The 13,054-nt window shown below is 40.4% G+C and overlaps 1 protein-coding gene across 1 annotated transcript; it reads left to right on the top strand.

Annotated features, from left to right (window-relative positions):
- Positions 1-2,444: 2,444 nt before the first annotated feature.
- Positions 2,445-6,217, top strand: cebpa (CCAAT enhancer binding protein alpha). Its single transcript, XM_041791996.1, has one exon. It carries the CDS (start codon positions 2,623-2,625, stop codon positions 3,535-3,537), a length of 915 nt encoding a protein of 304 aa, XP_041647930.1. The 5' UTR covers positions 2,445-2,622; the 3' UTR covers positions 3,538-6,217.
- Positions 6,218-13,054: the final 6,837 nt, after the last annotated feature.

Genomic DNA, 13,054 nt, shown 5'->3' on the forward strand with positions numbered 1-13,054 from the left:
AATCAACTCATTATCACTGGAAAACAAACGTTATCCTGTGATAACAAGAAAAAAAGTCGAGATCACAAGAAAACAGACAGAAATTATTCATTATCACAGGAAAACGGAGTAAATTATAAATGCTAATATATGGCCCTTTAGGGCTTCCATAGCATGGCACACAGAATCAGTTTACATTACATTACATGAAATAAAAATGGCCTCACAACAAAAGACACAAAAGCATCTTAAAACAGGGGTGTCAAAAGTTTCTGGATTCAGGACTAACCTGAGAGCCTAACAGGGTCACCTTTTTAACATAAACTGTCAACCTTGTTTCACTGGTAAAAGATTTTGACATTTAAAAACTGTAAAAGATAAGTTTCAAGGCTCACACTCTGAGAAAAGTAAATGTATTAGTTTAAAAAGGCCAAAACAGGAAATTAAAATTGAAAAATGCTGTTTTTTTTTTTATGGCAAATACAGTGCTTAACAAATTTATTCAACCACCTGTCATATTTGTCTCAGACCCCATACAGCATCATGAAGTGCTTTAATGCGGACTCATTCATTTTCAGTGAGCTCTCCATCTTTTACCATTTTGAACAGGAATGAGGAATTTCAAACTGAATTCACCCAAATTTGAGCTGGCTCACTGGGCTTCTCTGAGAAGTCAGAAATGAATCAAGCGTAACATTCAACCAATAAAACTCATTTTTCTGCTCAGGAATGCAAGTAAATAACTATAATTTGACATATTAATCAAGAAATATTAATGTGCTTTACTACTTTTTTCAGTTTTTTTTTGTAAATGAGTAAATTTGAAAATCCATGGATAACAATAATAATGATATTTTAGCATCAAAAATATCATTTGGGTTAAAGAGCTTCTACATATTGGTGTATTAACCATTGCAGAAACATAAAAAATGATTTTGGTAATTACCAATGCTGTTAATTTAGGGCAGCTGTGGCATAAACCTTACTTTGGTTAGGGTTAGGGAGGTCTAATAAATTTGTTAAGCACTGTATATTAGAAAGAAAGTCAAAATCATGAGTTTAAAAGGTCAAAATATGAAATAAAATTTGTAATCATGAAATTAAAAGTCAAATATGATTCAAAATTTTAAATTGTGAGACTCAACAGCCAAACTATGGGATAATGAAGTCAAAGTTCTGAGTTGAAAATATGAGATAAAATAAAAACATAATTGGTTAAAAAGGTCAAAATGTCACTTCAAAATTACAATTTTGAATCTTAAAGCTCAAAATATTAAATGAGAAGTGAAAATTATGAGTTGAAACGCTCAAAGTATGAAATAAAAAGTCAAAATCCTAAATTTGAGTCCTAATTGTGAGATGCTAAACTGAGAATGTGAAATTAAAACACAAATAAATTTGTTTTCCCACATTCCTAACTTCTTATCTAAATATTTTTACTCCTTACTTGTTCAGATTTTGTTACTTAACAAGGATTTCTTAAATCATCAAGGATAAGTTCACATTTTTATACTTGAGGAAATCTGCAGACCTCATACTGATGGGCCAGTTATAACAGAAATATGAGATCATCTTGTGGGCCGGATTTAACTGTTACACGGGCCGGATTTGGCCCCCGGGCCTTGGGTTTGACACCTGTGTCTTAAAATGTGAACAATGAAGCTGAGTAAACTCAGCCTGAAGAATAAATAAATAATCATACCGGGGTGAAGGATGCTGCAGGCTCAGGTCTGTGTGACTTCAGCCAACAGAGGGCGCTCTGGTCCATTTGTTCACCTTCTGCAGCTCCTCCTGAGTCAACCCACAGCCCTGATGTGAACCTCCCCACTATGTTAAAGTATAGTTACATCTGATATGTTTTTATGAATAATTCTTTTACGATGAAACAGAAATCAAACTGAAGTTTTGAAAACTGTCATTCATCAGAACCCTCTGTTGGATTCGTCAGAGCTTATCTCGCGATGATTCGTGACTCCAGAGGCTCATAAACGCAGTAACCTGCTGTGTGTGATCGTTGCCGCTGGGAGATAACAGTCTGTCACCTGGATGTGTGAGTGCCTGAGGGCAGACACATTCAGCTTTACAGTGGAATGAATGGCGCCTGTGGCTTTATGAGACTGATCATGAATATATCCTGCAGCGCGCGCAGGAAAAAAAGTTACTTATGTTAGACACACTTGTGCAAAAAGACGCGTAAACGCAGTGAAGTCAGGAAGCTGCTCCTGCTCCAGTGGGTCTCACTCTCGTCCATCCTAATGACATCAGAGATTTCCAAACGGAGTTCATGCAGAGGGGCTGCCCCTGCCTAACACGGGGCGTCATTAACATTTAATTCCAGCATGCAGAATGTTGACTACGGGTTAACTCCACGGCTGGAGTCAGTGCTGAGCGCGTGCCTCCGCCCACTCCCTCCTCCTGCTTATATAGGAGCAGTTTGACAGCTCAGAGTTTACTGAGCAGAGATATCATTGAGCCTGCAGCCCTCCCTCTCTCCTCTCTGCCCTGTGTTAGAAATAAGAACCTCTTCCACTCTGTCAGAGCTCCAGCAGAGGAAGTCTGAGCCTGTCTGCGGGTTTATGACCCGAGGACCTCACACACCATCTGACTTTATCCAAACTGGATTCCCGGAGCTCCTCGCCATGCATGCCCGGGTTTAGATTCTCCATGGAGCTCTCTAACCTGTACGAGGTCGCGCCACGGCCCCTCATGAGCAGCCTGACTCACGGCCAGCAGCCCCCCTCCGGCTATAGAGACCCGGCAGACCTCGGTGGTGAGATTGGAGACAACGAGACCTCCATCGACCTGAGCGCTTACATCGACCCTGCAGCTTTTAACGACGACTTCCTGGCAGACCTGTTCCACCACAGCTCCCGGCAGGACAAGCTTAAGATCATGAACGGAGAGTACGACTCTTTGCCGTGTGGCCCGGGACCCCAGCAGCTCTACATGTCCAACTACATGGACTCCAAGCTGGAGCCACTTTACGAGCACAACCCACAGCGCATCAGACCTGTGGCCATCAAACAGGAGCCCCGGGACGACGAGGATCTGAATCCGGGCATGCCTCCCAACTACCACCTCCCACATTCCCAGCAGTACTCCCAGCACGCGCAGCAGCAGCAGCCGCACCTTCAGTACCAGATAGCGCATTGCGCGCAGACGACCATGCACCTCCAGCCGGGACACCCGACCCCTCCGCCGACCCCGGTGCCCAGCCCGCACCAGCACCATCATCATCACCAGCACCCTCACCAGCACCCGCAGCAGGGTGCCATGAAGCTGCTGGAGCACCAGCGGGCAGGCAGCAAATCCAAGAAGCACGTCGACAAAAACAGCCCTGAGTACCGGCTGAGGCGAGAGCGCAACAATGTGGCCGTGCGTAAAAGCAGGGACAAGGCAAAGATGCGCAACATGGAGACGCAGCAGAAGGTGGTGGAGCTCACCACCGACAACGACAGACTGAGGCGGAGGGTGGAGCATCTGACCCGCGAGCTGGACACGTTACGGGGCATCTTCAGACAACTGCCGGATGGATCGTTCAAGCCCATGGGCAGCTGAGAGATTACTGTGCCGGACTGCATGGAGCAGACTGGAGGTACACTGCTGGATTTAAACCCACACTCACGCGTGTGCTCTGTGGGACTGAGAGCTGAGAGGAGAGACAGGCAGCTGAAAAAAACATCAGTTTGACTTCCATGGAGTCTGAAACGCCAATTTCTCTTCAAATTAACCACTGCAGTTGTAAGAAATAAGAACTCTCCGGACAGGAATATTCCAGAAAAAGTGTCAGATTACATAACTGGACAGAAAGTGGCGCCTGATTCTGGAACGTACTTTAAATTAGTGGTTCTCAACTGGTGGGTCTGAACCCCAAATCGGTCATGGAGATGTTTTGAGTGGGTCATAAATTGTGCGTAAAAATGTGGCAAAGAGTCTAAGAATTTTATAAAACTCAGATGTGCAGTGATGAGTAAGTTTGGGGTGTTTTCTTGAGATCTTGACTTTTTAATCTCTTATTTTGGGATAACAAATCTGATTCTCCAATGATAATGTTTTTATTTCTCAAGATCTCTAGAGGACAAACCAAATGTGTGTGCTATGCTGGCAAACAGGTGAAAATACTTTTGTAAATTTATGCATGGATTTCCTCCCAGGACTTCTTCAATGATGCATTTTTAAACATTTATGTTTTTTCCTGTCTCTTCAATCAAATATTTTGTTCCATCTAAGGTCCAAATTGCAGCAATTTTCATTAAATAAGTCTGAGTGGTTAAATCTGGGGAAATCTGGGTTCTCATTAAAGGGGTGGTGGTGGGTCCTGAGGCGAGATCAGCTGAGAACCACTGTGTGAAACCTCTGTGAGAATTTATATTTATAAACAAGAACTCTCTGGAGCCACAGACAGTTTCTCCTTTTTCAAGAACATTCCAGAAAAAAAGTGTCAGATCATAAAACTGGACAGAAAGTGACGCCTGATGCTGAAACATCCTGTAAACATTAAACTGGACACTTCATGTCACCTTCACATCCTTGGAGAAAATCAGACTTTTGTGGACTTTGTAAAAGATGAGCTGACTTGTTGAGACTTGTGTATTACCTTCTTTTTTTGCCGTGTTCATGTGCCTTTGAAAACTTTGGTGCAAAAGCCGATAAGCTCGTTCTCCTGCCGATCCACACAACAGAGGACTGGTTGTTTCTGTGCCTTATTCCCATACAGACTGTGTGCACCACACACTCTACTCACATATCAGTGCAGCTAAGGTAGGGCACGGTGGAGATGATCCAGAATCAGCCTGTTGTGCATGCAGTTGTTATGTTTTGTACATCTCCATATCCTCTCCTTGTGTGACTTTATAGAGCTATGAAATGCAAAGTGCACGCTGCTTGCATATAGGCTTAACTGTGTACGTTTATGGATTTATGTTTGTTTTCTTCTGTTGTTCCTCATGGATGAGCGTTGGTAGTATATACAGATCTGTTTGATGGTATGTAAAAGGATGGAGACACATGATAATGTTAAGGCAGAGTGTTAGCTGTGCAGCTGTCTTATCCAAATTTCAACAAACAAGACTTAAAGTTCTTGAGGATGCTTGCCTCTCCTCCAAAAGGTTTCAATCTTTAGTTCAGTTCTCAGAGCGGATGGAGGAGAGGTGAAACATCCTGGAGAACCTAACCCAGTCCAGTTACCTGCAGAATGAATGAGAGCCTGCAGAGACATTTGTGCAGCAATCTTTAAGAGACAAAAAAACCCATCAAATTGAAAGAAAACATCCAGTAAAAGTCATCTCAATATTCAGCCAACTTTGGTTAAAAGTTTGAGCTGCCCTAAGATCTTCAAACTTTCATTTTATTCCCATGCACAAGGAGTAAAAGCTGTTCAGCCGTATAAATCTTGCAGAGTTTACAAAATGCATCTCAACTTTTGAGTTGTGACATTAATTGCATCATCCTTCCTGCTCAGAACAAGGCAGCTTTTCTCTGTCTGTTCCCTGAAATATTAGCAGAGAATTTGTGCTTTTAATTTTATATAAAGATAATTTATCCACTAGAGTTGCATCTGGTGATGAAATGCCAAAGTGAATAATGATTATAGTAGTAATAATAAAACATACTCAAAAGCAATGACTGGAATGAAAACTGTGGTACCTTCAGCTTTACGTCACCATCCAGTGAAAAGCAAACATCTCCAGACCTGCTGCTTCATCTCCAGATGATTTGGATGGAGAAAAAAATCAGCAAAGGCTTTAATCTGAAATCCTGCAGACTTGTAGATGTTTGTTTTAAGAGGACTGTGACGGTTAGAGCAGATTTCTTCTTGTATGCACTATTAATAATCAAATGAAGCACAGAGCTGTACAGAAAAACCTTCATGTGTTGCTGATTTAAAAACAAAAACAATGTGAAAAGGGTTTCTATGCAACATGTCTCTTCCACACACCACACACACCCCGACACACATACACACCCACACACACACAGTGCCTTCTGATCCTCTGAGATGACCTTGGACCTCTAGCTGATCCACTTGTCATCGCTCCGTAGAGAAAAACATTGAAAGGTGATGATTTGTGTCAGCGAGGAAAAAGGAAGCACTTTTTTTTTACAAAGTGATGTAAACCAATGTTTGTCTCAAAGTTAATGTCTCAATTGTAAAATAAGCCTAAATATGAAAATATAAATATAAATATATATATAAAATGCCAAAAAATCTGAATATTATAATAAAAGAGCTTGTTTTATCCGACTCTGTTGTGGTTCTGCTGTTTTTATCAATGTGCTTTTTTATGTGTAGATAGAACTGCAGCCAATAGGGGGAGCTCTCAGGACAATGAGCCAAAAAGATAAGAGTCATTTAGTCCATAAACACAGATAGTTCTGGAGTTTCTTAACTTGAAGATTTGTGAGTTAAAGGTTTTTGTTAAAAGTGGAAAATCATCAGAAAACTTGGGTTATTTTCCTCCAAAACTCTCATCAAGTTTTGCTGCAGAGCTTTCTGCAATCCGTTTGCATTAACTCACCAACTTTAAAATACACCTTCACCTTTTTCCTCTCCTTTATTTACTTATACTAAACCTTTCAGACAGAGTGGGATATCTGCAAACTGAAGGGTTGCTGATTTGATCTGCAGGCATGGATGAATCCTTGAGCATGCTTCAAACTTGGGGAAAAAGAGTCAGTGGGTCCTTATATTCTCAGTCCAATCCAACTTCCTTTCATTTGAAGCCTTCTGTCTTCTAAAATACAGCTGCATGCTGCAGAAAATCCACGGTAAAATGAGCAAGCAGCTGAATTAGCTGCATCAAAATATCCATATGACATTTAAAAAAATAAAAGCTGTTGCTGAAGAAATTCATCACATTATATTGTGCATGTACAGAAAAGCATCTCCGTTATTCTAACATGTGAGCCACTTTTCATCCAACAGCTGCTGTTCACAGCTACGAATTAAATGAAAAATCAGATTTTTGACAGAAAAACTGGAACTGCATGTTGAGAGTGATTCCTCTGCAGGCACAGCTGGGCTGCTACGTCGTCTTGATAAGATAAACCTTCACATCGAGCTCTTTACACTGAACCATTCATTATTCTGACAGCAAACAGAACTCTCATGTCAGAGGGCAGTTCCAGTTTTTTAAACCTCTAACTCTATGACACACTTTATGCTCAAATGAGTAGATAGAGAAAGTTTTGGAGTTGTTCCAATGGTCTGCAGTTGTGAAACAAGCTGGAGTGTCCACATTTAAGGAAAGAAGACAACAATAGTATTTATTCCTACAGCTGACAAGCTCTGGTTGTTCTTTAGCCTTTTCAGAGTGCCTCTCCACAACAGCACTGGAACAAAACTCTGCCATCATTGCACCTTTTTATATTTTTACTGATGAGACATCAGGGTTTATTCACTTTGCATTATGGTGTTGAAGAGGTGTAAGAGAGCACGGCATGCAAATGCATCAGGAATAGGTGGTAATACAGTAATACTATATACCAGGTTATGAATAGAAAGCCACAGCATCACTTTGATTACCGTCATAAAGATGGTGCTGCTTAATAAGCACACTTTTATAGTTAATACCAGAGTGTGTTTTCACCAGCAGCACCACTGCCTGTGTGTGAAGATGCTTTAAAAGTCATCAAAGAAATTCTGTTAATGATGTTCTGCTAATTTTGCAAACACCAAGCATGCATAAATACCAACGCATACATCCTCGGCACGGCACAAAACGGCACGGCAGGCACCACGGTGGTCCTCTCCAGTCAAACTGTTAAACGTGCACCAGTGGCTTTAATGTGATCCAACATGAGTTTAAAACACTTTAATTCTTCTTTCTGGGTTTAGATCAGTCATGTGAAATGATAAAGTTCATTAATAACCCTGCAGCAGCAATGTCAGACACAATTAAAACTATCATAGGTTTTAAAAAGCATTTAATCTTTTTGTTCCTTCTCATGTGAAATGTAGATGAACGTTATTGGTGCTTGGTGGTTATTTTAGGTTCTGAAATATTCGGTGACGTTGTCATGAGCATCCAGCGGCTGGACCGAGTAAAAAACAACATGGAAGTACAACAATATAACAGTAAAGGCCTATCTGATTTTTTTTTAAAGAATGTGAAACTTTACTTCACTTTCCCAGAATCGGAATGATGATAGCTAATTATCATCCTCATCTTAAATCAGGGAGGAAAGAGAGAACTTAGGTAGCTCCTCTGTCTTTACATGTTAAGTGTAAGAACAATAACCTGATCCTGTAAACCTCTCATAGACAGCGTTCGGGAAAGGGCAGAGCCTTTGAAAAAAACTCGGAGGGTGATTGGATGAATGTGCTGTCTGTCACATCTTTACAGGCCAATCAGAGAAACAAAACACTTGACGTAGCCGCTACAGAGGAGTGAACTCCATAGAGAACTGCAAAACGCGAACCATGGCGACTGTAGACATGTCAGTACATGACTTTTGACGTTTTTGAAAAGAAAACAACTCACTGCTGCTCTTTGTTCTTATTTTAACAAAGAAATGTCATTAACTTCTGATAAAACTGATGCTTTAGCAGCATCCACGCTAATCTCTTCCGCCATAATTGCACCCTCCTCATGTTGTTGCTTGTTTACGTTACGACTCTGCCACACCTGAAAGTACTGCCCCTCATCGCTGATTGGTCCTGTCACTTTCTAACCGGGCCCAAATGGTTCAGATGGGAGCTTTGCAAGATGGATTCGCCAGTGAGAAACATGGAAACGGATGTATCCATCTGCTTTACAAGGTTATAGGAACAATTCTTCTATTCTAAATCACTTCCAGAGCTTCTGTAAAGCTTGCCCTATGAAAGGTGTTTTGTTTTAGACTTGAAGCATTTAGATAAAGGATTTAATGAAAGCCTGTGGAAGGGCACTCTGCTCGCTGTACTTACAGTTGCATGGCAACAACTGCCTGTATAATGTGATCTTTGAACACTGACCGGTCATACCATATTCCATGGTAAAATTTTGGGAGGGTATGATGGTATGAGAAAAACGAATACCTCCCAATTCTACTCCAAACACACAAGATGTGCTGTCATCCTCTGCTGGCTCCTCTCATCCTTTTCCTGCCAGCACAGACAGGGATCACATCATCTTCCAGAAAGGCCTCAGTTACATTCAAAGCAAAGGTTTCACATCACAGAGGCACAGGCATTCACCTTGAACTGCCAGCCAAATAGGGCCTGATGCTGCCTTCACAAACATACACAAAACTCCTGTAAACCTACAAGTATGATTGGGGTTCATCTGTGTGGGAATGAAAATAGTTAAGATTTCTCCCTAATGTTTCCCTGTCTTATTATCCACCGTTCCCTGTCCATGCTACCAATTTAATGTACTGTCCTGCCTCCTGAAAGCTCCGCCCTCTTGTCTGACAGGATCGCCCCTGTGGCACGATGCATATGACCAGCCATTTTAACATTTATAAGCTAAGTTTGACTATCTGGAAATAACATTGTAGATATCAACAGCATCTTTCTGACTAGTCGTAATTACATTTTGAATAGTTGGAATTTTTAATTCAAGATATCTGTAATTCAATTTCGCCTAGTCAAAAAGAACATTTCAGATATCCGCAAATGCAAATGTAATTAGAGATATCTTGAATTGGAATTACAAATATCTACAATTCAGTAGCAGATATCCATAATTCACATTGTGGATATTCAAAATGACATTGTAGATATCTGTAATGAGAAACCCTGTACAAATGAATAGCAAAAAAATGACATTGTAGATATCTGAAATGACAATTGTGGATAGGCAGAATGCATTTGCGGATATCTGAAATGTTCTTTTTGACTAGGCAAAATTGAATTACAGATATCTGCAACACATATCCAGTCTAGCACGAATGTACAAAAACAGAAATCAGAAAAGAGACTCATACTTTTTCACAGCACTGTGGTTAAAAACAGTCTAAGTGTCTGACAGCACTTCAGAAAGACAGAGACCTCTTTGTTAGAGTAAAACTCTTTATAAAACAGTCATTATACTGCTCACTCTGATGCCACCAGATTCTATTCAAAATAATGGTAATTTAGCCTCACATAACAACATACAATGCTTTTCTACTGCTGTAATGTTTTTAATTCTAATTGTATTGATTGAACTCTGATGTGGAAGTCCCCTGCTTTGAATGTTGGTGTGAAAGGCCTTCAATGATCTGACATCTTCTCCCTTTGAAGTTTCCAGAGCTGGACATCTGTACATAACTTTAACTATTGGAAATGAAAGCCAAAGCTGATTTGCTATGTATTTATGCATGCATTTAACTTTCTGCCAACATATTGAGCATAACAAAAGACTGAGCAGCATTAGAAACTTCAAATCTGTCAGCGAACTGTATTAAAAACAGACGAAAGGCACTAATATGCAGAACTGTTTGCTGTTTCTTTTCTTTGGAATGTAGAAAATAATTGTCAATAATCGCTGAAATAGTAGAAAGATATGACAAGTAGAACAGCAAGAAGAGGTCAAGGCTGAAGAAGCAGGTTGGTAGAAACATGCAGAGAGTGTGAGGATGACTTCCAGATGTTTCTGATGGTGTCACCGATTATTACAGCTCACAAAATAAAAAATACACACTATCTCAAAATAGTAAACAATCACAAAAAAAAAAATGGTCCAAAAAAGATTTATAATGTAGAAATGTTGGCCTCCTGGAAGATAATGCTCACATTTGAATTCAGTAATAGGCTGGAGCACCTTTTGCACAAATTTCTGCATCAATGCAATCATGGCATGGAGGCGATCAGTCCGTGGCACTGCTGGGGTGTTATGAAGCATTGCATTGTTAAATCTGGTGTCTCTATACAATACAATACAATACAAGAACTTTATTTATCCCCGAAGGGAAATTCAATATTATATGTTATTATATATTATTACTATTCCTCCTGACATTCCCCAGAGACTCTCTACAGCACTCATCATCAACTGGTGGTCCAGGGGCCAAATCAGGCCCCTCAAAGCTTCCTGTCTGGCCCCCAGAAGATCATTAAATTCAGAAAAGCAGGAAAAGAAAATGTTGTGGTTTTAAGAGTACCTTTTGGCTTTAAATGTCTGCAGCTGTTAAATCCACCCCAAAAGCAATTGATAGTCAAATAGTTTTAGAATGACTTCACATTTGATTTGTTTTTACAGAAATTCACTTGTTAATATTTTTAAAAATTGTTAAAACTGGCAAAAATGGCAGGACAAAGTGGTGAAAAGGGGTTAAAGAATGGCAAAAATGGGGTAATAAGTGGTGAAAAGAGATTAAAATGTGGCAAAGCATCAATGCAAGAGGAAAAAAGGGTCAAAAAGTATATCGGTAGTCGAGCGGTTAAGGTGCATGCCATATACGCAGGCGACCCAGGTTCGAATCTGGCCCGTGGCACCATTGCATGTCTCTTCCCTGTTTCTGACTCTATCCACTGTCCTATCTAACAAAGGCAAAAAAGCCCAAAAATAAATCTTAAAAAAAAAAAAAATAGACAATAAGTGGCAAAAATGGATAATGGTGTGACACATATGGTAAGACAGGAAAGAAAAGTGGTTTAAAAGAGTAAAAAAATGGCAAAAAATTGGATTAAAGAAGCAAAAAAAGGGCAAAAAGTACCAAAAATGGGTTAAAAGTGGCAGAATATTGCAGAAATAGCCAATAGCAAAGTAGTGAAAAGGCCTTTCTCCTTGTGGTCTGGGGCATTATAGATTGGGATGGATCTCACTGGTAATGCCTAAAAATGGAAGAAAATACAAATACTAATAAAAATGTTAATCCGAACAAAACATGATTTAATTTTTCTTTATTTGGAATCCGGCCCCCAGAAACTCTGTCAAGACTAAATCTGGCCCTTGTGCAAATGTACTGGATGACCCCTGCTCTACAGGGTTCTGGTCAGACCAGTTGGCTGGTCAGTCAAACACAGTAATACCATGGTCAGCAAACCAGGTAGTTTTGGCTTCACTGTGGGCAGGAGCCAAGGCCTGCTGGAAAAGGTAATCAGAATCTCTGTAAATATCTCAGCAGGTGGAAGCATGAAGGTCTCTAAAATCTCCTGGTAAACGTCTGACAGCGTTGACTCCAGCCTCAGTCCACTCCTTGTGAAGCTCCCCTCATTGAATCTGTTTTGTTTGACAATCCTCTAAAGGATGAGCTCTTCCCTATTGCTTTTTCACCTTTTCTCTTCCAGTCAATTTGAACTTGAATCTTCTTTGGTACAGCATCTAAGAGCCTGTTCTTTCAGCAGCGACCCTCTGTGGCTTATCTTCCCTGTGGAGAATGACAGGGTTTCCTAGACATTTGTCAGGTCAGCAGTCTTCCCCATGATCGTTGTTTTGTTTTCTGACCCAAGGTGAGAGAATGAAGGCTCGGGAAACCTCTGAAATTGGACTTTTCCACAATATTCTAATAATTTAAGATAGTGTTTGCATTTTATTTTCATGAGGTGTAAGCCGTAATAATAAAAAAAGCCCCAAAAATCTTGAAATGTTTTTGTTTGAGATAAATCTAGAATATACGGAAATTTAATTCTCTTAATTGTAAAAAATGAACTTTTACATTATATTCTAATTTTCAGGATGCACCTGTACATTGTTAACCTGATACACCAGATGGATTTGTTTTACACATCCAATCAGAGCAACAAAACATGTGACGTAGCCGCAACTGAGATGCGCGTGCGCAGCGACCGAGGACTAACGTGACCCATGGCGACTGTAGACGTGTCAGTACACAACTTCTGTCGTTTTTGAAAAGAAAACAACTCACTGCTGCTCTTTGTTCTTTTTTTAACAAAGAAATGTCGTCAAGTTCTGATAAAACTGGCACTTTAGCAGCATCCACGCTAATATCTTCTGCCATAATTGCACTGGCCTCTTGTTGATGCTTGTTTATGTCACAACTCCGCCGCACCTGAAAGTACTGCCCCTCGGCGCTGATTGGTCCTGTCACTTTCTAATCGGGCCCAAACGGTTCAGATGGGAGCTTTGCAAGATGGATTCGCCAGTGAGAAACAAGGACATTGTAGTCCTAATGATTTTTCTGGCACTAAAGAATCAAAAAGTCATCC

Source organism: Cheilinus undulatus, linkage group 1, assembly GCF_018320785.1.
Source record: "Cheilinus undulatus linkage group 1, ASM1832078v1, whole genome shotgun sequence".
Classification (NCBI taxonomy): domain Eukaryota; kingdom Metazoa; phylum Chordata; class Actinopteri; order Labriformes; family Labridae; genus Cheilinus; species Cheilinus undulatus.